This window comes from Taudactylus pleione, unplaced genomic scaffold, assembly GCF_031769625.1.
Source record: "Taudactylus pleione unplaced genomic scaffold, aTauple2 ptg001984l, whole genome shotgun sequence".
Lineage (NCBI taxonomy): Eukaryota > Metazoa > Chordata > Amphibia > Anura > Myobatrachidae > Taudactylus > Taudactylus pleione.
This window is the reverse complement of record NW_028286380.1, coordinates 721473-749121: the sequence shown is the minus strand read 5'-3', so window position 1 is coordinate 749121 and position 27649 is coordinate 721473. Positions and strand designations below refer to the sequence as shown.

Sequence of the window (27649 nt, the reverse complement as noted above, 5' to 3'; positions counted from 1 at the left end):
CACCCCTTTATTATACATTTATCATCTCCATCACAGGGAACATTTCCTACGTCTTACTTCCTCTCCCAGGGCTGGAGCTGCACCCTAACAAAGCACCACCCCTTTATTATACATTTATCATCTCCATCACAGGGAACATTTCCTACGTCTTACTTCCTCTCCCAGGGCTGGAGCTGCACCCTAACAAAGCACCACCCCTTTATTATACACTTATCATCTCCATCACAGGGAACATTTCCTACGTCGCACTTCCTCTCCCAGGGTTGGAGCTGCACCCTAACAAAGCACCACCCCTTTATTATACATTTATCATCTCCATCACAGGGAACATTTCCTACGTCGTGCTTCCTCTCCCACGGCTGGAGCTGCACCCTAACAAAGCACCACCCCTTTATTATACATTTATCATCTCCATCACAGGGAACATTTCCTACGTCGCACTTCCTCTCCCAGGGTTGGAGCTGCACCCTAACAAAGCACCACCCCTTTATTATACATTTATCATCTCCATCACAGGGAACATTTCCTACGTCGTGCTTCCTCTCCCACGGCTGGAGCTGCACCCTAACAAAGCACCACCCCTTTATTATACATTTATCATCTCCATCACAGGGAACATTTCCTACGTCGTACTTCCTCTCCCAGGGCTGGAGCTGCACCCTAACAAAGCACCACCCCTTTATTATACATTTATCATCTCCATCACAGGGAACATTTCCTACGTCGTGCTTCCTCTCCCAGGGCTGGAGCTACACCCTAACAAAGCACCACCCCTTTATTATACATTTATCATCTCCATCACAGGGAACATTTCCTACGTCGTACTTCCTCTCCCAGGGCTGGAGCTGCACCCTAACAAAGCACCACCCCTTTATTATACATTATCTCCATCACAGGGAACATTTCCTACGTCGTGCTTCCTCTCCCAGGGCTGGAGCTGCACCCTAACAAAGCACCACCCCTTTATTATACATTTATCATCTCCATCACAGGGAACATTTCCTACGTCGTACTTCCTCTCCCAGGGCTGGAGCTACACCCTAACAAAGCACCACCCCTTTATTATACATTTATCATCTCCATCACAGGGAACATATCCTACGTCTTACTTCCTCTCCCAGGGCTGGAGCTGCACCCTAACAAAGCACCACCCCTTTATTATACATTTATCATCTCCATCACAGGGAACATTTCCTACGTCTTACTTCCTCTCCCAGGGCTGGAGCTGCACCCTAACAAAGCACCACCCCTTTATTATACATTTATCATCTCCATCACAGGGAACATATCCTACGTCGTGCTTCCTCTCCCAGGGCTGGAGCTGCACCCTAACAAAGCACCACCCCTTTATTATACATTTATCATCTCCATCACAGGGAACATTTCCTACGTCGTGCTTCCTCTCCCAGGGCTGGAGCTGCACCCTAACAAAGCACCACCCCTTTATTATACATTTATCATCTCCATCACAGGGAACATTTCCTACGTCGTACTTCCTCTCCCAGGGCTGGAGCTACACCCTAACAAAGCACCACCCCTTTATTATACATTATCTCCATCACAGGGAACATTTCCTACGTCGTGCTTCCTCTCCCAGGGCTGGAGCTGCACCCTAACAAAGCACCACCCCTTTATTATACATTTATCATCTCCATCACAGGGAACATTTCCTACGTCATGCTTCCTCTCCCAGGGCTGGAGCTGCACCCTAACAAAGCACCACCCCTTTATTATACATTTATTATCTCCATCACAGGGAACATTTCCTACGTCGTACTTCCTCTCCCAGGGCTGGAGCTGCACCCTAACAAAGCACCACCCCTTTATTATACATTTATCATCTCCATCACAGGGAACATTTCCTACGTCGTACTTCCTCTCCCAGGGCTGGAGCTGCACCCTAACAAAGCACCACCCCTTTATTATACATTTATCATCTCCATCACAGGGAACATTTCCTACGTCTTACTTCCTCTCCCAGGGCTGGAGCTGCACCCTAACAAAGCACCACCCCTTTATTATACATTTATCATCTCCATCACAGGGAACATTTCCTACGTCGTACTTCCTCTCCCAGGGCTGGAGCTGCACCCTAACAAAGCACCACCCCTTTATTATACATTTATCATCTCCATCACAGGGAACATTTCCTACGTCGTACTTCCTCTCCCAGGGCTGGAGCTGCACCCTAACAAAGCACCACCCCTTTATTATACATTTATCATCTCCATCACAGGGAACATTTCCTACGTCTTACTTCCTCTCCCAGGGCTGGAGCTGCACCCTAACAAAGCACCACCCCTTTATTATACATTTATCATCTCCATCACAGGGAACATTTCCTACGTCGTACTTCCTCTCCCAGGGCTGGAGCTACACCCTAACAAAGCACCACCCCTTTATTATACATTATCTCCATCACAGGGAACATTTCCTACGTCGTGCTTCCTCTCCCAGGGCTGGAGCTGCACCCTAACAAAGCACCACCCCTTTATTATACATTTATCATCTCCATCACAGGGAACATTTCCTACGTCATGCTTCCTCTCCCAGGGCTGGAGCTGCACCCTAACAAAGCACCACCCCTTTATTATACATTTATTATCTCCATCACAGGGAACATTTCCTACGTCGTACTTCCTCTCCCAGGGCTGGAGCTGCACCCTAACAAAGCACCACCCCTTTATTATACATTTATCATCTCCATCACAGGGAACATTTCCTACGTCGTACTTCCTCTCCCAGGGCTGGAGCTGCACCCTAACAAAGCACCACCCCTTTATTATACATTTATCATCTCCATCACAGGGAACATTTCCTACGTCTTACTTCCTCTCCCAGGGCTGGAGCTGCACCCTAACAAAGCACCACCCCTTTATTATACATTTATCATCTCCATCACAGGGAACATTTCCTACGTCGTGCTTCCTCTCCCACGGCTGGAGCTGCACCCTAACAAAGCACCACCCCTTTATTATACATTTATCATCTCCATCACAGGGAACATTTCCTACGTCGTACTTCCTCTCCCACGGCTGGAGCTGCACCCTAACAAAGCACCACCCCTTTATTATACATTTATTATCTCCATCACAGGGAACATTTCCTACGTCGTACTTCCTCTCCCAGGGCTGGAGCTGCACCCTAACAAAGCACCACCCCTTTATTATACATTTATCATCTCCATCACAGGGAACATTTCCTACGTCGTGCTTCCTCTCCCACGGCTGGAGCTGCACCCTAACAAAGCACCACCCCTTTATTATACATTTATCATCTCCATCACAGGGAACATTTCCTACGTCATGCTTCCTCTCCCAGGGCTGGAGCTGCACCCTAACAAAGCACCACCCCTTTATTATACACTGATCATCTCCATCACAGGGAACATTTCCTACGTCGTACTTCCTCTCCCAGGGCTGGAGCTACACCCTAACAAAGCACCACCCCTTTATTATACATTTATCATCTCCATCACAGGGAACATTTCCTACGTCATGCTTCCTCTCCCAGGGCTGGAGCTGCACCCTAACAAAGCACCACCCCTTTATTATACACTTCTCTCCATCACAGGGAACATTTCCTACGTCGTACTTCCTCTCCCAGGGCTGGAGTTGCACCCTAACAAAGCACCACCCCTTTATTATACATTTATCATCTCCATCACAGGGAACATTTCCTACGTTGTGCTTCCTCTCCCAGGGCTGGAGCTGCACCCTAACAAAGCACCACCCCTTTATTATACATTTATCATCTCCATCACAGGGAACATTTCCTACGTCGTACTTCCTCTCCCAGGGCTGGAGTTACACCCTAACAAAGCACCACCCCTTTATTATACACTTCTCTCCATCACAGGGAACATTTCCTACGTCGTACTTCCTCTCCCAGGGCTGGAGCTGCACCCTAACAAAGCACCACCCCTTTATTATACATTATCTCCATCACAGGGAACATTTCCTACGTCGTACTTCCTCTCCCAGGGCTGGAGCTGCACCCTAACAAAGCACCACCCCTTTATTATACATTTATCATCTCCATCACAGGGAACATTTCCTACGTCGTACTTCCTCTACCAGGGCTGGAGCTGCACCCTAACAAAGCACCACCCCTTTATTATACATTTATCATCTCCATCACAGGGAATATTTCCTACGTCGTGCTTCCTCTACCAGGGCTGGAGCTGCACCCTAACAAAGCACCACCCCTTTATTATACATTATCTCCATCACAGGGAACATTTCCTACGTCGTGCTTCCTCTCCCAGGGCTGGAGCTGCACCCTAACAAAGCACCACCCCTTTATTATACATTTATCATCTCCATCACAGGGAACATTTCCTACGTCGTGCTTCCTCTCCCAGGGCTGGAGCTGCACCCTAACAAAGCACCACCCCTTTATTATACATTTATCATCTCCATCACAGGGAACATTTCCTACGTCGTACTTCCTCTCCCAGGGCTGGAGCTGCACCCTAACAAAGCACCACCCCTTTATTATACATTTATCATCTCCATCACAGGGAACATTTCCTACGTCTTACTTCCTCTCCCAGGGCTGGAGCTGCACCCTAACAAAGCACCACCCCTTTATTATACATTTATCATCTCCATCACAGGGAACATATCCTACGTCGTACTTCCTCTCCCAGGGCTGGAGCTGCACCCTAACAAAGCACCACCCCTTTATTATACACTTATTATCTCCATCACAGGGAACATTTCCTACGTCGTACTTCCTCTCCCAGGGCTGGAGCTGCACCCTAACAAAGCACCACCCTTTTATTATACATTTATCATCTCCATCACAGGGAACATTTCCTACGTCTTACTTCCTCTCCCAGGGCTGGAGCTGCACCCTAACAAAGCACCACCCCTTTATTATACATTTATCATCTCCATCACAGGGAACATTTCCTACGTCTTACTTCCTCTCCCAGGGCTGGAGCTGCACCCTAACAAAGCACCACCCCTTTATTATACATTTATCATCTCCATCACAGGGAACATTTCCTACGTCTTACTTCCTCTCCCAGGGCTGGAGCTGCACCCTAACAAAGCACCACCCCTTTATTATACATTTATCATCTCCATCACAGGGAACATTTCCTACGTCGCACTTCCTCTCCCAGGGTTGGAGCTGCACCCTAACAAAGCACCACCCCTTTATTATACACTTATCTCCATCACAGGGAACATTTCCTACGTCTTACTTCCTCTCCCAGGGCTGGAGCTGCACCCTAACAAAGCACCACCCCTTTATTATACATTTATCATCTCCATCACAGGGAACATTTCCTACGTTGTGCTTCCTCTCCCAGGGCTGGAGCTGCACCCTAACAAAGCACCACCCCTTTATTATACATTTATCATCTGCATCACAGGGAACATTTCCTACGTCTTACTTCCTCTCCCAGGGCTGGAGCTGCACCCTAACAAAGCACCACCCCTTTATTATACATTTATCATCTCCATCACAGGGAACATTTCCTACGTCTTACTATCTCTCCCAGGGCTGGAGCTGCACCCTAACAAAGCACCACCCCTTTATTATACATTTATTATCTCCATCACAGGTAACATTTCCTACGTCGTACTTCCTCTCCCAGGGCTGGAGCTGCACCCTAACAAAGCACCACCCCTTTATTATACACTTATTATCTCCATCACAAGGAACATTTCCTACGTCGTGCTTCCTCTCCCAGGGCTGGAGCTGCACCCTAACAAAGCACCACCCCTTTATTATACATTTATCATCTCCATCACAGGGAACATTTCCTACGTTGTGCTTCCTCTCCCAGGGCTGGAGCTGCACCCTAACAAAGCACCACCCCTTTATTATACATTTATCATCTCCATCACAGGGAACATTTCCTACGTCGTACTTCCTCTCCCAGGGCTGGAGCTGCACCCTAACAAAGCACCACCCCTTTATTATACATTTATCATCTCCATCACAGGGAACATTTCCTACGTTGTGCTTCCTCTCCCAGGGCTGGAGCTGCACCCTAACAAAGCACCACCCCTTTATTATACATTTATCATCTCCATCACAGGGAACATTTCCTACGTCGTACTTCCTCTCCCAGGGCTGGAGCTGCACCCTAACAAAGCACCACCCCTTTATTATACATTTATCATCTCCATCACAGGGAACATTTCCTACGTCGTGCTTCCTCTCCCAGGGCTGGAGCTGCACCCTAACAAAGCACCACCCCTTTATTATACACTTATCATCTCCATCACAGGGAACATTTCCTACGTCGTGCTTCCTCTCCCAGGGCTGGAGCTGCACCCTAACAAAGCACCACCCCTTTATTATACATTTATCATCTCCATCACAGGGAACATTTCCTACGTCGTGCTTCCTCTCCCAGGGTTGGAGCTGCACCCTAACAAAGCACCACCCCTTTATTATACATTTATCATCTCCATCACAGGGAACATTTCCTACGTCTTACTTCCTCTCCCAGGGCTGGAGCTGCACCCTAACAAAGCACCACCCCTTTATTATACATTTATCATCTCCATTACAGGGAACATTTCCTACGTCGTACTTCCTCTCCCAGGGCTGGAGCTGCACCCTAACAAAGCACCACCCCTTTATTATACATTTATCATCTCCATCACAGGGAACATTTCCTACGTCGTACTTCCTCTCCCAGGGCTGGAGCTGCACCCTAACAAAGCACCACCCCTTTATTATACATTTATCATCTCCATCACAGGGAACATTTCCTACGTCGTACTTCCTCTCCCAGGGCTGGAGCTGCACCCTAACAAAGCACCACCCCTTTATTATACACTTATCTCCATCACAGGGAACATTTCCTACGTCTTACTTCCTCTCCCAGGGCTGGAGCTGCACCCTAACAAAGCACCACCCCTTTATTATACATTTATCATCTCCATTACAGGGAACATTTCCTACGTTGTGCTTCCTCTCCCAGGGCTGGAGCTGCACCCTAACAAAGCACCACCCCTTTATTATACATTTATTATCTCCATCACAGGGAACATTTCCTACGTCGTGCTTCCTCTCCCAGGGCTGGAGTTGCACCCTAACAAAGCACCACCCCTTTATTATACATTATCTCCATCACAGGGAACATTTCCTACGTCGTACTTCCTCTCCCAGGGCTGGAGCTGCACCCTAACAAAGCACCACCCCTTTATTATACACTTATCATCTCCATTACAGGGAACATTTCCTACGTCGTACTTCCTCTCCCAGGGCTGGAGCTGCACCCTAACAAAGCACCACCCCTTTATTATACATTTATCATCTCCATCACAGGGAACATTTCCTACGTCGTACTTCCTCTCCCAGGGCTGGAGCTGCACCCTAACAAAGCACCACCCCTTTATTATACATTTATCATCTCCATCACAGGGAACATTTCCTACGTCGTACTTCCTCTCCCAGGGCTGGAGCTGCACCCTAACAAAGCACCACCCCTTTATTATACACTTATCTCCATCACAGGGAACATTTCCTACGTCTTACTTCCTCTCCCAGGGCTGGAGCTGCACCCTAACAAAGCACCACCCCTTTATTATACATTTATCATCTCCATTACAGGGAACATTTCCTACGTTGTGCTTCCTCTCCCAGGGCTGGAGCTGCACCCTAACAAAGCACCACCCCTTTATTATACATTTATTATCTCCATCACAGGGAACATTTCCTACGTCGTGCTTCCTCTCCCAGGGCTGGAGTTGCACCCTAACAAAGCACCACCCCTTTATTATACATTATCTCCATCACAGGGAACATTTCCTACGTCGTACTTCCTCTCCCAGGGCTGGAGCTGCACCCTAACAAAGCACCACCCCTTTATTATACATTTATCATCTCCATCACAGGGAACATTTCCTACGTTGTGCCTCCTCTCCCAGGGCTGGAGCTGCACCCTAACAAAGCACCACCCCTTTATTATACATTATCTCCATCACAGGGAACATTTCCTACGTCGTGCTTCCTCTCCCAGGGCTGGAGCTGCACCCTAACAAAGCACCACCCCTTTATTATACATTTATTATCTCCATCACAGGGAACATTTCCTACGTCGTACTTCCTCTCCCAGGGCTGGAGCTGCACCCTAACAAAGCACCACCCCTTTATTATACATTTATCATCTCCATCACAGGGAACATTTCCTACGTTGTGCTTCCTCTCCCAGGGCTGGAGCTGCACCCTAACAAAGCACCTCCCCTTTATTATACATTTATCATCTCCATCACAGGGAACATTTCCTACGTCGTGCTTCCTCTCCCAGGGCTGGAGCTGGACCCGAGAGCAGATGGATGAAGTTCCCCAGTAACAATGTCACAGAACCTGAGGTGGCTGGGGGCTTCGGGTAATGGGGGAACAAGCGTTCAGAGCCTGTATACACAAGGCCATCTGCACGCTTCCATTCATACAGTAATCCCCCATTTCATCAGCTGCAGCGAGTATAACGTACAATAATCACCCCGGTACTGGCTGCAGAAATGTCACATACCAGAAAGGGATCTCCTAATACATAGGCAGGGTCACGTCTCACTAAATAACCTGCGCTAAGAACCACAGGCGGAGGAGAGTTACCCGCGAGGCGGGGACACAGATCACTTCTCACTTACCCTTTGCCCAAGCTGGGGCTGCTCAGCCCATAGCTGCTACCACTGTCTCCATTTGTGATGGTGGAGGATGAGGTGGATGATGAGGAAGGTGAGGAGGAGGAGTAGCTGCTCGCCGAGGATTTCCCAGAGGTAGTATAAGTTCTACTTGTTGCCGTACTTGACCTACAAAGCCAGACATACACAATGACGTTATATATAACATATATACACATGCAGGGAGCGCTCAATCATGCCTGGGGGGTTGCATTGGTGCAGGGAGCGCTAATTCACTGCAGGGAGCGCTAATTCACGCCTGGGAGGTTGCATTGGTGCCGGGAGCGCTCAATCACGCCTGGGGGGTTGCATTGGTGCAGGGAGCGCTAAATCACGCCTGGAAGATGCATTGGGTGCAGGGAGCACTAATTCACTGCAGGGAGCGCTAATTCACGCCTGGGAGGTTGCATTGGTGCCGGGAGCGCTCAATTACGCCTGGGGGGGTTGCATTGGTGCAGGGAGCGCTAATTCACTGCAGGGAGCGCTAATTCACGCCTGGGAGGTTGCATTGGTGCCGGGAGCGCTCAATCACGCCTGAGGGGTTGCATTGGTGCAGGGAGCGCTAAATCACGCCTGGAAGGTGCATTGGGTGCAGGGAGCGCTCATTGACGCCTGGGGGGTGGATTAGTGCAGGGAGCACTCATTCACGCCTGGGGGGTGCATTGGTGCAGGGAAGGATTAATCACGCCTGGGGGGTGCATTGGTGCAGGGAAGGATTAATCACGTCTGGGGGGTGCATTGGTGCAGGGAAGGATTAATCACGCCTGGGGGGTGCATTGGTGCAGGGAAGGATTAATCATGCCTGGGGGTGCATTGGTGCAGGGAAGGATTAATCACGCCTGGGGGGTGCATTGGTGCAGGGAAGGATTAATCACGCCTGGGGGGTGCATTGGTGCAGGGAAGGATTAATCATGCCTGGGGGGGTGCATTGGTGCAGGGAAGAATTAATCACGCCTGGGGGGGTGCATTGGTGCAGGGAAGGATTAATCACGCCTGGGGGGGTGCATTGGTGCAGGGAGCGCTAATTCACTGCAGGGAGCGCTAATTCACGCCTGGGAGGTTGCATTGGTGCCGGGAGCGCTCAATCACGCCTGGGGGGTTGCATTGGTGCAGGGAGCGCTAAATCACGCCTGGAAGGTGCATTAGGTGCAGGGAGCGCTCATTGACGCCTGGGGGGTGGATTAGTGCAGGGAGCACTCATTCACGCCTGGGGGGTGCATTGGTGCAGGGAAGGATTAATCACGCCTGGGGGGTGCATTGGTGCAGGGAAGGATTAATCACGCCTGGGGGGTGCATTGGTGCAGGGAAGGATTAATCACGCCTGGGGGGTGCATTGGTGCAGGGAAGGATTAATCACGCCTGGGGGGTGCACTGGTGCAGGGAAGGATTAATCACGCCTGGGGGGTGCATTGGTGCAGGGAAGGATTAATCACGCCTGGGGGGTGCATTGGTGCAGGGAAGGATTAATCACGCCTGGGGGGTGCATTGGTGCAGGGAAGGATTAATCACGCCTGGGGGGGTGCATTGGTGCAGGGAAGAATTAATCACGCCTGGGGGGTGCATTGGTGCAGGGAAGGATTAATCATGCCTGGGGGGGTGCATTGGTGCAGGGAAGGATTAATCACGCCTGGGGGGGTGCATTGGTGCAGGGAAGGATTAATCACGCCTGGGGGGGTGCATTGGTGCAGGGAAGGATTAATCACGCCTGGGGGGTGCATTGGTGCAGGGAAGGATTAATCACGCCTGGGGGGGTGCATTGGTGCAGGGAAGGATTAATCACGCCTGGGGGGTGCATTGGTGCAGGGAAGGATTAATCACGCCTGGGGGGTGCATTGGTGCAGGGAAGGATTAATCACGCCTGGGGGGTGCATTGGTGCAGGGAAGGATTAATCACGCCTGGGGGGGTGCATTGGTGCAGGGAAGGATTAACCACGCCTGGGGGGGTGCATTGGTGCAGGGAAGGATTAATCACGCCTGGGGGGTGCATTGGTGCAGGGAAGGATTAATCATGCCTGGCTGGGTGCATTGGTGCAGGGAAGAATTACTCATGCCTGGGGGGTGCATTGGTGCAGGGAAGGATTAATCATGCCTGGGGGTGCATTGGTGCAGGGAAGGATTAATCACGCCTGGGGGGTGCATTGGTGCAGGGAAGGATTAATCATGCCTGGGAGGTGTGCATTGGTGCAGGGAAGGATTAATCATGCCTGGGGGGTGTGCATTGGTGCAGGGAAGGATTAATCATGCCTGGGGGGTGTGCATTGGTGCAGGGAAGGATTAATCATGCCTGGGGGGTGTGCATTGGTGCAGGGAAGGATTAATCATGCCTGGGGGGTGTGCATTGGTGCAGGGAAGGATTAATCATGCCTGGGGGGTGCATTGGTGCAGGGAAGGATTAATCATCCCTGGGGGGTGCATTGGTGCAGGGAAGGATTAATCATCCCTGGGGGGGGTGCATTGGTGCACGGAAGGATTAATCATGCCTGGGGGGGTGAATTGGTGCAGGGAAGGATTAATCATGCCTGGGGGGTGCATTGGTGCAGGGAAGGATTAATCACGTCTGGGGGGTGCATTGGTGCAGGGAAGGATTAATCACGCCTGGGGGGTGCATTGGTGCAGGGAAGGATTAATCACGCCTGGGGGGTGCATTGGTGCAGGGAAGGATTAATCACGCCTGGGGGGTGCATTGGTGCAGGGAAGGATTAATCATGCCTGGGGGGGTGCATTGGTGCAGGGAAGAATTAATCACGCCTGGGGGGGTGCATTGGTGCAGGGAAGGATTAATCACGCCTGGGGGGGTGCATTGGTGCAGGGAGCGCTAATTCACTGCAGGGAGCGCTAATTCACGCCTGGGAGGTTGCATTGGTGCCGGGAGCGCTCAATCACGCCTGGGGGGTTGCATTGGTGCAGGGAGCGCTAAATCACGCCTGGAAGGTGCATTAGGTGCAGGGAGCGCTCATTGACGCCTGGGGGGTGGATTAGTGCAGGGAGCACTCATTCACGCCTGGGGGGTGCATTGGTGCAGGGAAGGATTAATCACGCCTGGGGGGTGCATTGGTGCAGGGAAGGATTAATCACGCCTGGGGGGTGCATTGGTGCAGGGAAGGATTAATCACGCCTGGGGGGTGCATTGGTGCAGGGAAGGATTAATCACGCCTGGGGGGTGCATTGGTGCAGGGAAGGATTAATCACGCCTGGGGGGTGCATTGGTGCAGGGAAGGATTAATCACGCCTGGGGGGTGCATTGGTGCAGGGAAGGATTAATCACGCCTGGGGGGTGCATTGGTGCAGGGAAGGATTAATCATGCCTGGGGGGGTGCATTGGTGCAGGGAAGAATTAATCACGCCTGGGGGGTGCATTGGTGCAGGGAAGGATTAATCATGCCTGGGGGGGTGCATTGGTGCAGGGAAGAATTAATCACGCCTGGGGGGGTGCATTGGTGCAGGGAAGGATTAATCACGCCTGGGGGGGTGCATTGGTGCAGGGAAGGATTAATCACGCCTGGGGGGTGCATTGGTGCAGGGAAGGATTAATCACGCCTGGGGGGGTGCATTGGTGCAGGGAAGGATTAATCACGCCTGGGGGGTGCATTGGTGCAGGGAAGGATTAATCACGCCTGGGGGGTGCATTGGTGCAGGGAAGGATTAATCACGCCTGGGGGGTGCATTGGTGCAGGGAAGGATTAATCACGCCTGGGGGGGTGCATTGGTGCAGGGAAGGATTAACCACGCCTGGGGGGGTGCATTGGTGCAGGGAAGGATTAATCACGCCTGGGGGGTGCATTGGTGCAGGGAAGGATTAATCATGCCTGGCTGGGTGCATTGGTGCAGGGAAGAATTACTCATGCCTGGGGGGTGCATTGGTGCAGGGAAGGATTAATCATGCCTGGGGGTGCATTGGTGCAGGGAAGGATTAATCACGCCTGGGGGGTGCATTGGTGCAGGGAAGGATTAATCATGCCTGGGAGGTGTGCATTGGTGCAGGGAAGGATTAATCATGCCTGGGGGGTGTGCATTGGTGCAGGGAAGGATTAATCATGCCTGGGGGGTGTGCATTGGTGCAGGGAAGGATTAATCATGCCTGGGGGGTGTGCATTGGTGCAGGGAAGGATTAATCATGCCTGGGGGGTGTGCATTGGTGCAGGGAAGGATTAATCATGCCTGGGGGGTGCATTGGTGCAGGGAAGGATTAATCATCCCTGGGGGGTGCATTGGTGCAGGGAAGGATTAATCATCCCTGGGGGGGGTGCATTGGTGCACGGAAGGATTAATCATGCCTGGGGGGGTGAATTGGTGCAGGGAAGGATTAATCATGCCTGGGGGGTGCATTGGTGCAGGGAAGGATTAATCACGCCTGGGGGGGTACATTGGTGCAGGGAAGGATTAATCACGCCTGGGGGCGTGCATTGGTGCAGGGAAGGATTAATCATGCCTGGGGGGTGCATTGGTGTAGGGAAGGATTAATCACGCCTGGGGGGTGGATTGGTGCAGGGAAGGATTAATCATGAATGGTGGGGGTGGGGGAATCAGTGCAGGAGGGGAAATGTTGCCTGTATTATGCTATACATAATTTACTCTTCCAGACCTCACTTACTTCGTCTGAGACTGCCTGGGCCACGTACCATCCGGGTTCCTCTGTTCTATGACCAACATCTGTAAAACGACATAGAAGACACAGCAGTCAGAGGTGCCCAGCATTAGCACTGAGTTACGTCGGGCAAGCTGTGGCGTCAGGCTTCTGCCATGACGGCGGTCACCATTACCTGCCCCTGGTACAGGCCAGCATCTTGCACAGTGTTATCTGGCTTGGTGAGCTGCTCATAGGTGTTAGTCATATATCTGTTCCACAGACGGGTTTCTTTATCCGCAGGAATATTGAAGATGTTTCTCATCTCCTTCTCTATGGTCTCTGTGTGATGGGAGAGACAAGGCGGCAGTGAGGTCTGCAGGACTCGGCACACGTGACGGCAGGACGCACGGAACGCCGCACTCACCTATAGTGTCCGCTTTGCTGAAGTGACGAGACACCACATGGTCTGCATCGCTGTTCTCACACAGCTTCAGCTCAATGAGATAAACCTCCACCTTACAGTGCTTCACAAACATCCCGTGCTCCACCACCTGCAAGAGAGGCGACCTGTAAAGATCCATTCCCGAGTGCTACCACCTCCGGTCTCCTGCGCCCAGGCACTTACCTTCCTAACTATGGGCTGCTGGTCCTGCACACTCCCGTACCAGCTCATTAACTTATCCCACGCTTCAGTCGGCACAAGGACGTAATCCAGCTCATCAATCAGATGTTCCTTTAATACCTGAGTATCGGGATCTAGAGGACACAGAAAGATTCAATTATCCAATGAGGTTCTGTCGCTACTATATTGCAGCTTGTTCCCCATAGAATCCCCCCCTATAGATTACATTCATTTTCCTAGCAGCCTGGAAGACCCCTAAGTATGGATGTCAGCGAGCGTAGGCTCAATGGGAGGCAATGAAACGTTCCTGGACATTCCTGAGATTGCGGGGCCCTAATCTGTCTCCAGGAACATTAACGAGCCCTGTCCGGCGCGGTTATTGGGCGACTTGTAATGCCTGGAAAACGGCGTCATGATTGAGAATTTCTGGTAATAAACTAAATAAAAAATGTTTTTATTAATATTAGATAAAACACAAGATATAAACGTGCACATTTATGGTGTGTGGTTACAGCTCTATACTTTGTTTTACATGAGAGGAAGTAATCAGCCGCCTCCCGGGAAGCACAGTATAAGGGGTTTATGTACCAAATGCAGAAGCCCGAAAATTCTACATCTTCTGCCCACTTATCAGCATCGCCCCTCCTGGCAAAGGCCATTGCCGCAGGTGATAGGCTTCCTGTGCTTGGCTTGGTGAAGGTAACAAACCTCCTTCTATTTTCCTAGCTTAGTGAATGTGAAGCCCGAGTCTGGGCGCGCTGTTTCAGTGCACATTCGGGCGCCGATAAGCTGGCTCACCCCTTCACAAACCACTGGTCTGGCAACCAGCATGTCTACTCTTACCGCTCCCAACTAGTGTGGCAAAGGATCTGGCATCACCGAGCTGCCCCGGTAACTATCTTGATAAACCACCCAGAAAAAGATTCCAAACAACCCATGGGTCCATTTTGTCAGAGGTCCGTAACAAAGCAGCAGGCCTATGGCGTGTGAGAAGAAAGCCCATTACCCGGAGGAAACCCACACAAACATGGCGGCAACCTGTACACAGATAGGACCCGGAGCATTGGCTCTCACTGATCACGTCATCTAATAACCCTACAACAGGACGTACAGGAGAGGGGCGGGCTCAGGGTTACAGCTGGTATGTACACCGTCAGTCACACAGGCTGTGCTATTAATGATAGAGGAGACAAACCTGCATTATCGGACCCCTGTAGGAGACCACCAGACAAACATTTCTATGCTCCCATTTATCAGCAGGTTTTTACGTATTACTCTCACAGTGACGAGAATCTTACAGGGTTCAGTCTCATCCAACAACATTTATTGCTTCATTTGTGCATTTACACAGAAACTGAGACGGCGGAAAAGCGCATCGCAAATGCAAAAATAATAAGATTTAACGTGCGTCAGTTTTCATGCGACAATTGTGTAAAATTAGCTGGAATGTCAGCTCTGCACAATGCAATAAAGATCAACATCAGCGCACGGGTGCGGCGAGATCAACATCAGCGTACGGGCGCGGCGAAATCAACAACAGCGCACGGGCGCGGCGAGATCAACAACAGCGCACGGGCGCGGCGAGATCAACAACAGCGCACGGGCGCGGCGAGATCAACAACAGCGCACGGGCGCGGCGAGATCAACAACAGCGCACGGGCGCGGCGAGATCAACAACAGCGCACGGGCTGTGCACTACGGGGCTATATATTACATGAATATGCACTATGGGGCTATATATATTACATGAATGTGCACTACAGGGCTATATAGATTACATGAATGTGCGCTTTATAACGCAGTCACGTACACTAAAGGGCTATAAATATTACATGAATGTGCACTATGGGGCTATATATATTACATGAATGTGCGCTTTATAACGCAGTCACGTACACTAAAGGGCTATATATATTACATGAATATGCACTATGGGGCTATATATATTACATGAATGTGCACTAAAGGGCTATATATATTATATGAATGTGGCTAATTACAACACCTGAATGTGCGCTATGGGGCTATATATATTATATGAATGTGCACTAAAGGGCTATATATATTACATGAATGTGCACTACAGGGCTATATATATTATATGAATGTGGCCTATTACAACACCTGAATGTGCGCTATGGGGCTATATATATTACATGAATGTGGCCTATTACAACACCTGAATGTGCGCTATGGGGCTGGGTGGTGAATTATACCAATAACCAGAGATGGTGACTATGTTTCTGCTGCCTTACAGCTAATGAAGCTCTGCTAGACCCGTCTATGACATAGAATGACGTTACGGAGCGATTACTGTACCTGTAAACAAGCCAGAATTATCCACAGGCCCCGGAAAGAAGTTGCTTTCTCCCACATTGTACAAGTCCCACGAGTCAAAGCCAACATACTTCTTCCACTGCTTGAACCATCTGCTGTCAACGAGATACCTGTAACACATCACATGTACAACTATTACCTGGGAGAGCCTAGGAGCCACGTGCAGAACCGACTAGAGCGGCTCGGCATATAGGTAGCACTCTAATAGGAGATCTGATCCTGGGGTAACCAGCAGACCATCGTGCACCATCCACTGTTTGGTGGGCACCAGGTAGGAGAGGGGAAGGCTGTGAGGCTACAATGCTAGCCTCCAATGGAGGGAGCAGCCGACATGCTCCTTCCAGCAGGGGCGGCTCCGATCTGTGAGCTGCCCCATCATTACCCCATTACGATGCACTGAGCCGACGTCTATGGCGCTGGACGTCAGAGATACTTTGCCAGATGGACCGCCCAAGAGATATAGCGTGGGGAGATCACTGTGATGGCGGAGAGTCTGAGCCACCATTGGATAAGGCGAGGCACTTTGAGGTACCCGCCAGCAGCAGTATGTATAAAATCTCTCCCTGCCTGTGTACACACCACAGACCAATGGGTACAGGGACCAAAGCCAGTGCGCACAATACCAGGCATGACGCTTGTACACTGGTCACTAGGAATACGCTCCCATTATGAAAGCCACGTGTTTCAGGTCTAACTGGTCTATTAATGGTGGCCTGACTCATTTCTTTTGAAGACTGACAGCATGAAGGGTTACGATATATATGGCGACACGTATACATTATACCGTAGTGCACCCGCCGTTTTTCTTATAGTCTTAACTGATTTGTCTCACTCCTGCCCGATAGCTTCTTCAGCACCGGATTTCGCATTCCCGTCCCTATTCCTGGCAGCAGAACCAATAGCATCTCTATAGAAGCATCTGGGGAAGGAGCATCTACCTTCTGCATTGTGAGACATGAACCAGGGAGGTAACATATACTGCTCAGTGTCAGCCTCGCCCCATCACTGACAGCTCCACGTTTATGGCACATCACAAGTTTTTAGGACCATGTGGAAAGCAATCTGAGGCAGGATAATAAGTGGCTTCTGCAGGAATTTGAGCTGCTGTGACATCACTAGCCCCGCCCCTGTGTAGGAATAATCTGTCAGTCACATTAGAGAAAAACCCTCACTCATAACCCAAGTGGGAGAGCGCGTGACGGCCACATTCAGCTAGGTATAAATACTTCTGTGTTGGCACGTATATTATTCAGCATTTCTTATGTACTATTAAAGCTTTATACGCATAGTAGTTATACTCTGTTACCTAAGCATTCGGGCATAGACAGCATGTTATATGCATCACCGGATCATTTTAGCAGCCCCCGTGCGTATTTCTTCATAGGCTGGTAAAGGAAGAGGATTGCACAATGATGGGTGTAGGTGTTCTGCCTATTCCTAATGACGGGATGCCCTGAGCCATCTGCACCCATCGCCCATCTCGTCTGTACTGCCAGTTTTACTCCAAGATAATGATTACAACACGGAGGCTGCAATGCCAGAGAGTGTGTACTGCCACAAGCCGTGAGAGCACATTCCTCTATACTGGGGCAGGCACACACCCTGCTTTCCTCATCACCAGAAAACGAAACCAAAAACACTTCCCGTAGCAGCTGTACACTGCGCCTGCTCGCTGTATACCGACATATACCTCCTAATTATCACACACTGGGGCCCTGCGCAGATTTACTACTACATAACCCAATACTTCTATGATACACTTAGAGGGGTCTTCCAAAAACACATATAAATCGGGGTAACAGGCAGCCCGTCCGCCCTTTTCTCTGCTATAAATGCCTCACTGGCCTCAGCTTGTATTTTCTGAGATTTGCCCATCACTTTTAGAGCCGTATTCAATATGAGCTGAGCCGTGATACTTTTTCGCCTACTTTGCCTGTTTTGCAGGCGGAAAAGTATCGCGCGCGTGCCCGCTTTACCCCATATTCAATATGGAAGTACGCGAAAACGGAACCCGGCGAAACTTGAACAGGCGGAAAGCACTGTCAGTTTTGGGGAAATCAGCCTGACACCCCCAAAAGATGCTCTGACATGGGGGTTAGCTATGGTACCCCCCGATTTGGCTTGCTGAAGGTATTTGGTGTTTTAAACGGGCTGAATAGCTGCTAAATAGCGTTTTCTATACCTGGTGCAGAATAGTATTCAGGAGGTTTTTTCTCCAGAAAATAACTTAACCCAGCAAATTTGGGGTACTTAAAAATGGGGGCCAGCATATCTTAAAGTTGCCAAAGTGAAGTTGAAAAAATTGTGAAAAATCCACCTGTCGCAAAAACCTGCAATCAAAAAAACATTTGGGGCATATTTGGGGACCCCCCCAGAATCAAGTTCGCTAGTTTTTAACTTTGTACCCCAACTTTTTTTTTGCCCCCTTTTTCAAAGTCATTTTTTGGGGTGTTAAGTGTTATTTATTTTATCTTTTTGACACAGATTACCTTTGGGGGACTGTCTGAAGGCTGCAGGGGGGTTCCCGCAACTTTGCACCAAAAAAAAAAAACAATTCTGCACTTTTTTCCGCCTGCTATTCATAGGCGATACTTTACCGCCTATTACATTGCATTGACTCCACCTAGGCAGAAAGTCTTCCAAATTGAATACGGAGTAAAAGCAAAACAGGCGAAAATTATGTCATCGACGAAAAGTATCGCGGATCCAGACTTCTCGCCTCAAATTGAATACGGGCCTTAGTGTCAGAAAATGGAGACTAACCTTATTCTGCCCAGAGCGGCAGCATCCCCCTACACTATGCAAAGAATATGACGCAGTGCCCGCAGCGCACAACACAGGAGGGGGGGGGGGGGCTTACAGTCTACACAGCGGGATCTCCAGTGATGTCACACAGCATATGACACTACAGGAGGGGGGGGGGGCGTACAGTCTACACAGTGGGGTCTCCTGTGATGTCACACAGCACATGACACTACAGGAGGGGGGGGGGGGCGTACAGTCTACAGAGCGGGGTCTCCTGTGATGTCACACAGCAGGAGGGGGGGGGGGTGTACAGTCAACACAGCGGGGTCTCCTGTGATGTCACACAGCGCATGACACTATAGGAGGGGGGGTGTACAGTCTACACAGCGGGGTCTCCTGTGATGTCACACAGCGCATGACACTATAGGAGGGGGGGTACAGTCTACACAGCGCATGACACTATAGGAGGGGGGGTGTACAGTCTACTCAGCGGGGTCTTCTGTGATGTCACACAGCGCATGACACTATAGGAGGGGGGGGTGTACAGTCTACACAGCGGGGTCTCCTGTGATGTCACACAGCACATGACACTATAGGAGGGGGGGGGGGTGTACAGTCTACACAGCGGGGTCTCCTGTGATGTCACACAGCGCATGACACTATAGGAGGGGGGGGGTGTACAGTCTACACAGCGGGGTCTCCTGTGATGTCACACAGCACATGACACTACAGGAGGGGGGGGGAGCGTACAGTCTACACAGCGGGGTCTCCTGTGATGTCACACAGCACATGACACTAGAGGAGGGGGGGGGGGGGCGTACAGTCTACACAGTGGGGTCTCCTGTGATGTCACACAGCACATGACACTACAGGAGGGGGGGGGGGGCGTACAGTCTACAGAGCGGGGTCTCCTGTGATGTCACACAGCAGGAGGGGGGGGGGGTGTACAGTCAACACAGCGGGGTCTCCTGTGATGTCACACAGCGCATGACACTATAGGAGGGGGGGTGTACAGTCTACACAGCGGGGTCTCCTGTGATGTCACACAGCGCATGACACTATAGGAGGGGGGGGTACAGTCTACACAGCGCATGACACTATAGGAGGGGGGGTGTACAGTCTACTCAGCGGGGTCTTCTGTGATGTCACACAGCGCATGACACTATAGGAGGGGGGGGTGTACAGTCTACACAGCGGGGTCTCCTGTGATGTCACACAGCACATGACACTATAGGAGGGGGGGGGGGTGTACAGTCTACACAGCGGGGTCTCCTGTGATGTCACACAGCGCATGACACTATAGGAGGGGGGGGTGTACAGTCTACACAGCGGGGTCTCCTGTGATGTCACACAGCACATGACACTACAGGAGGGGGGGGAGCGTACAGTCTACACAGCGGGGTCTCCTGTGATGTCACACAGCACATGACACTAGAGGAGGGGGGGCGTACAGTCTACACAGCGGGGTCTCCTGTGATGTCACACAGCACATGACACTACAGGAGGGGGGGGGCGTACAGTCTACACAGCGGGGTCTCCTGTGATGTCACACAGCACATGACACTACAGGAGGGGGGGGGGGAGGAGCGTACAGTCTACACAGCGGGGTCTCCTGTGATGTCACACAGCACATGACACTACAGGAGGGGGGGGGGCGTACAGTCTACACAGCGGGGTCTCCTGTGATGTCACACAGCACATGACACTACAGGAGGGGGGGGGAGGAGCGTACAGTCTACACAGCGGGGTCTCCTGTGATGTCACACAGCACATGACACTACAGGAGGGGGGGGGGCGTACAGTCTACACAGCAGGGTCTCCTGTGATGTCACACAGCACATGACACTACAGGAGGGGGGGGGGCGTACAGTCTACACAGCGGGGTCTCCTGTGATGTCACACAGCACATGACACTACAGGAGGGGGGGGGGAGGAGCGTACAGTCTACACAGCGGGGTCTCCTGTGATGTCACACAGCACATGACACTACAGGAGGGGGGGGGGAGGGGGGAGTACAGTCTACACAGCGGGGTCTCCTGTGATGTCACACAGCACATGACACTATAGGGAGGGCGTACAGTCTACACAGCGGGGTCTCCTGTGATGTCACACAGCACATGACACTATAGGGAGGGCGTACAGTCTACACAGCGGGGTCTCCTGTGATGTCACACAGCACATGACACTACAGGAGGGGGGGCGTACAGTCTACACAGCGGGGTCTCCTGTGATGTCACACAGCACATGACACTACAGGAGTGGGGGGGGAGGGGGGAGTACAGTCTACACAGTGGGGTCTCCTGTGATGTCACACAGCACATGACACTAAAGAAGGGCGGGGGGGCGTACAGTCTACACAGCGGGGTCTCCTGTGATGTCACACAGCACATGACACTACAGGAGGGGGGGGCGTACAGTCTACACAGAGGGGGCTCCTGTGATGTCACACAGCACATGACACTAAAGGGAGGGGGTGTACAGTCTACACAGCGGGGTCTCCTGTGATGTCACACAGCACATGACACTAGAGGAGGGGGGGCGTACAGTCTACACAGCGGGGTCTCATGTGATGTCACACAGCACATGACACTACAGGAGTGGGGGGGGGGGGGGAGGGGGGAGTACAGTCTACACAGTGGGGTCTCCTGTGATGTCACACAGCACATGACACTAAAGAAGGGCGGGGGGGCGTACAGTCTACACAGCGGGGTCTCCTGTGATGTCACACAGCACATGACACTAAAGGGAGGGGGTGTACAGTCTACACAGCGGGGTCTCCTGTGATGTCACACAGCACATGACACTAGAGGAGGGGGGGCGTACAGTCTACACAGCGGGGTCTCATGTGATGTCACACAGCACATGACACTACAGGAGGAGGGGGGGCGTGCAGTCTACACAGCAGGGTCTCCTGTGATGTCACACAGCACATGACACTACAGGAGGAGGGGGGGCGTGCAGTCTACACAGCGGGGTCTCCTGTGATGTCACACAGCACATGACACTACAGGAGTGGGGGGGGGGGGAGGGGGGAGTACAGTCTACACAGTGGGGTCTCCTCTGATGTCACACAGCACATGACACTAAAGAAGGGCGGGGGGGCGTACAGTCTACACAGCGGGGTCTCCTGTGATGTCACACAGCACATGACACTACAGGAGGGGGGGGCGTACAGTCTACACAGCGGGGTCTCCTGTGATGTCACACAGCACATGACACTAAAGGGAGGGGGTGTACAGTCTACACAGCGGGGTCTCCTGTGATGTCACACAGCACATGACACTAGAGGAGGGGGGGCGTACAGTCTACACAGCGGGGTCTCATGTGATGTCACACAGCACATGACACTACAGGAGGAGGGGGGGCGTGCAGTCTACACAGCAGGGTCTCCTGTGATGTCACACAGCACATGACACTACAGGAAGGAGGGGGGGTGTACAGTCTACACAGCGGTACTGTGCAGGCCTTACTGAAGGCTAGTGGGCCACATTTGCCGCCAGGTTACCCATCACTAGATCACCAGCAACGGGTCACACAGGGTTACCACAAACCTGTGCCCATCTCTGATTACTCTTAGGCTGGGTACGCACAATACGAGGTGTGACCTAGCGACGGTGCGATGAGATGTAACGATACATTGCGTGCGCCATACACACTACACGATCCGGTGTACAATGACGTGATGTGTGGTTACACGCCGTCATTACATAGTCCCACCTGACAAGCAGAACAGCAAATGGCGCGATGCGATGAGCAACTGTCGTTAACGACGGATCAGGCGTATACACACTATATACCATGTGCACGATATATTGTTCTGAAGAGGATCAGGACAATATATTGAATAGTGTGTACCCAGCGTAACCCATAGTGCGCTCCAAAGCTTCCCCTGGTTCCCAGGCCCATGTACAGACATGAAAGGGACGATGTAGATACAAATAACCCTGGGGGCGGAGCTGTTGGTGATGAGGGACCCTTAGAGGCAATGCTGTCTAATGGGGGGGCCCTTGTGTGCCGAGCTGCAGGTAATGAGGGGGCCCCTGTGGGCGGAGCTGCAGGTAATGAGGGGGCCCTGTGGGCGGAGATGGGAGGTAATGAGGGGGCCCTGTGGGCGGAGATGGGAGGTAATGAGGGGGCCCTGTGGGCGGAGCAGCAGGTAATGAGAGGGCCCCTGTGGGCGGAGCTGCAGGTAATGAGGGGGCCCCTGTGGGCGGAGCTGCAGGTAATGAGGGGGCCCCTGTGGGCGGAGCTGCAGGTAATGAGGGGGCCCCTGTGGGCGGAGCTGCAGGTAATGAGGGGGCCCCTGTGGGCGGAGCTGCAGGTAATGAGGGGGCCCCTGTGGGCGGAGCTGCAGGTAATGAGGGGGCCCCTGTGGGCGGAGCTGCAGGTAATGAGGGGGCCCCTGTGGGCGGAGCTGCAGGTAATGAGGGAGCCCCTGTGGGCGGAGCTGCAGGTAATGAGGGGGCCCTGTGGGCGGAGCTGCAGGTAATGAGGGGGCCCTGTGGGGGGACCTGCAGGTAATGAGGGGGCCCTGTGGGGGGACCTGCAGGTAATGAGGGGGCCCTGTGGGCGGTGCTGCAGGTTATGAGGGGGCCCTGTGGGCGGAGCTGCAGGTTATGAGGGGGCCCTGTGGGCGGTGCTGCAGGTTATGAGGGGGCCCTGTGGGCGGAGCAGCAGGTAATGAGAGGGCCCCTGTGGGCGGAGCTGCAGGTAATGAGGGGGCCCCTGTGGGCGGAGCTGCAGGTAATGAGGGGGCCCCTGTGGGCGGAGATGGGAGGTAATGAGGGGGCCCTGTGGGCGGAGATGGGAGGTAATGAGGGGGCCCTGTGGGCGGAGCTGCAGGTAATGAGGGGGCCCTGTGGGCGGAGCTGCAGGTTATGAGGGGGCCCTGTGGGCGGAGCTGCAGGTTATGAGGGGGCCCTGTGGGCGGAGCTGCAGGTTATGAGGGGGCCCTGTGGGCGGAGCTGCAGGTTATGAGGGGGCCCTGTGGGCGGAGCTGCAGGTTATGAGGGGGCCCTGTGGGCGGTGCTGCAGGTTATGAGGGGGCCCTGTGGGCGGAGATGGGAGGTAATGAGGGGGCCCTGTGGGCGGAGCTGCAGGTAATGAGGGGGCCCTGTGGGCGGAGCCCTCTCCTCCTATGACCGGCCCAGGCCCATGACACAGCATAGCGGCTCCCGGAGACCCCACACACCTGTAGCACCGACCCACCCCCTTCCCCCCGGTGACAGCAGCCGGTACCGACCTCCCCCCGCCCTGCGGCCACTTCCTGCCCCCCTCGGGCCCCGCTCACCACTCGTCTCCCTTCTTCAGCGGCGCCTTCAGAAGCTCCCCCATCTCACTCTTCTGCTCCTCGGGCTCCGGGCGGCCGGCGGACTCGGGTGCCGGAATACGAGCTGCTCGGTGCGGCGGTGCCGGTCCCGGTTCTCCTCCGCCTCCCCCCTCCGCCATGGCTGCGCTAAACTCCAGGAGCGCGCACGTCCTCTGAGCCACCCTGACGCAGGACGCGGCGTGCGCGGGCACGTGGTGGCGACGGGGAGCGCCCTCTGCTGGAGGTAACGGAACGGCAGCGCGCATGCGCTATGGTGGGCGTGTCCCCGGCGGCACCACGTGATGGGAGCGAAGCACCGCCCCCTGAGGTAATGACCAGGCTACAGAAGCTCTCCTCGTGTAATGTACAACAGCCCCAGCTGCTGTGGGACTACACATCCCAGCATGCCCTGCCACAGAACTACAAGCACCAGGGACAGGCAGCGTGTGGCACTCCAGCTGCTGTGGGACTACACATCCCAGCATGCCCTGCCACAGATCAACAAGCACCAGGGACAGGCAGCGTGTGGCACTCCAGCTGCTGTGGGACTACACATCCCAGCATGCCCTGCCACAGATCAACAAGCACCAGGGACAGGCAGCGTGTGGCACTCCAGCTGCTGTGGGACTACACATCCCAGCATGCCCTTCCACAGAACTACAAGCACCAGGGACAGGCAGCGTGTGGCACTCCAGCTGCTGTGGGACTACACATCCCAGCATGCCCTGCCACAGAACTACAAGCACCAGGGACAGGCAGCGTGTGGCACTCCAGCTGCTGTGGGACTACACATCCCAGCATGCCCTGCCACAGAACTACAAGCACCAGGGACAGGCAGCGTGTGGCACTCCAGCTGCTGTGGGACTACACATCCCAGCATGCCCTGCCACAGAACTACAAGCACCAGGGACAGGCAGCGTGTGGCACTCCAGCTGCTGTGGGACTACACATCCCAGCATGCCCTTCCACAGAACTACAAGCACCAGGGACAGGCAGCGTGTGGCACTCCAGCTGCTGTGGGACTACACATCCCAGCATGCCCTTCCACAGAACTACAAGCACCAGGGACAGGCAGCGTATGGCACTCCAGCTGCTGTGGGACTACACATCCCAGCATGCCCTGCCACAGAACTACAAGCACCAGGGACAGGCAGCGTGTGGCACTCCAGCTGCTGTGGGACTACACATCCCAGCATGCCCTGCCACAGAACTACAAGCACCAGGGACAGGCAGCGTGTGGCACTCCAGCTGCTGTGGGACTACACATCCCAGCATGCCCTGCCACAGATCAACAAGCACCAGGGACAGGCAGCGTGTGGCACTCCAGCTGCTGTGGGACTACACATCCCAGCATGCCCTGCCACAGATCAACAAGCACCAGGGACAGGCAGCGTGTGGCACTCCAGCTGCTGTGGGACTACACATCCCAGCATGCCCTGCCACAGATCAACAAGCACCAGGGACAGGCAGCGTGTGGCACTCCAGCTGCTGTGGGACTACACATCCCAGCATGCCCTTCCACAGAACTACAAGCACCAGGGACAGGCAGCGTGTGGCACTCCAGCTGCTGTGGGACTACACATCCCAGCATGCCCTGCCACAGAACTACAAGCACCAGGGACAGGCAGCGTGTGGCACTCCAGCTGCTGTGGGACTACACATCCCAGCATGCCCTGCCACAGAACTACAAGCACCAGGGACAGGCAGCGTGTGGCACTCCAGCTGCTGTGGGACTACACATCCCAGCATGCCCTGCCACAGAACTACAAGCACCAGGGACAGGCAGCGTGTGGCACTCCAGCTGCTGTGGGACTACACATCCCAGCATGCCCTGCCACAGAACTACAAGCACCAGGGACAGGCAGCGTGTGGCACTCCAGCTGCTGTGGGACTACACATCCCAGCATGCCCTTCCACAGAACTACAAGCACCAGGGACAGGCAGCGTGTGGCACTCCAGCTGCTGTGGGACTACACATCCCAGCATGCCCTTCCACAGAACTACAAGCACCAGGGACAGGCAGCGTATGGCACTCCAGCTGCTGTGGGACTACACATCCCAGCATGCCCTTCCACAGAACTACAAGCACCAGGGACAGGCAGCGTATGGCACTCCAGCTGCTGTGGGACTACACATCCCAGCATGCCCTTCCACAGAACTACAAGCACCAGGGACAGGCAGCGTATGGCACTCCAGCTGCTGTGGGACTACACATCCCAGCATGCCCTTCCACAGAACTACAAGCACCAGGGGACAGGCAGCGTATGGCACTCCAGCTGCTGTGGGACTACACATCCCAGCATGCCCTTCCACAGAACTACAAGCACCAGGGGACAGGCAGCGTATGGCACTCCAGCTGCTGTGGGACTACACATCCCAGCATGCCCTTCCACAGAACTACAAGCACCAGGGGACAGGCAGCGTATGGCACTCCAGCTGCTGTGGGACTACACATCCCAGCATGCCCTTCCACAGAACTACAAGCACCAGGGGACAGGCAACGTATGGCACTCCAGCTGCTGTGGGACTACACATCCCAGCATGCCCTTCCACAGAACTACAAGCACCAGGGGACAGGCAGCGTATGGCACTCCAGCTGCTGTGGGACTACACATCCCAGCATGCCCTTCCACAGATCAACAAGCACCAGGGACAGGCAGCGTATGGCACTCCAGCTGCTGTGGGACTACACATCCCAGCATGCCCTGCCACAGATCAACAAGCACCAGGGACAGGCAGCGTATGGCACTCCAGCTGCTGTGGGACTACACATCCCAGCATGCCCTTCCACAGAACTACAAGCACCAGGGACAGGCAGCGTATGGCACTCCAGCTGCTGTGGGACTACACATCCCAGCATGCCCTTCCACAGAACTACAAGCACCAGGGGACAGGCAGCGTATGGCACTCCAGCTGCTGTGGGACTACACATCCCAGCATGCCCTTCCACAGATCAACAAGCACCAGGGACAGGCAGCGTATGGCACTCCAGCTGCTGTGGGACTACACATCCCAGCATGCCCTGCCACAGATCAACAAGCACCAGGGACAGGCAGCGTATGGCACTCCAGCTGCTGTGGGACTACACATCCCAGCATGCCCTGCCACAGATCAACAAGCACCAGGGACAGGCAGCGTATGGCACTCCAGCTGCTGTGGGACTACACATCCCAGCATGCCCTGCCACAGAACTACAAGCACCAGGGACAGGCAGCGTATGGCACTCCAGCTGCTGTGGGACTACACATCCCAGCATGCCCTGCCACAGAACTACAAGCACCAGGGGACAGGCAGCGTATGGCACTCCAGCTGCTGTGGGACTACACATCCCAGCATGCCCTGCCACAGATCAACAAGCACCAGGGACAGGCAGCGTATGGCACTCCAGCTGCTGTGGGACTACACATCCCAGCATG

General features: G+C 53.3%; 1 protein-coding gene across 1 annotated transcript in view; it reads right to left on the bottom strand.

Moving 5' to 3' along the window:
• USP4 (ubiquitin specific peptidase 4) overlaps positions 1-24482 on the bottom strand; it is a 102581-nt gene extending 78099 nt beyond the window's left edge. The window contains exons 1-7 of the mRNA XM_088465377.1: positions 24216-24482; positions 16163-16290; positions 13847-13977; positions 13646-13772; positions 13415-13560; positions 13246-13304; positions 8622-8783 (exon numbers count right to left, since the gene is read on the bottom strand). Of these exons, the coding sequence (XP_088321503.1) occupies positions 8622-8783; positions 13246-13304; positions 13415-13560; positions 13646-13772; positions 13847-13977; positions 16163-16290; positions 24216-24373 (911 nt within the window). The 5' untranslated portion in view covers positions 24374-24482. The remainder of the gene's footprint in view (positions 1-8621; positions 8784-13245; positions 13305-13414; positions 13561-13645; positions 13773-13846; positions 13978-16162; positions 16291-24215) is intronic.
• Positions 24483-27649: the final 3167 nt, after the last annotated feature.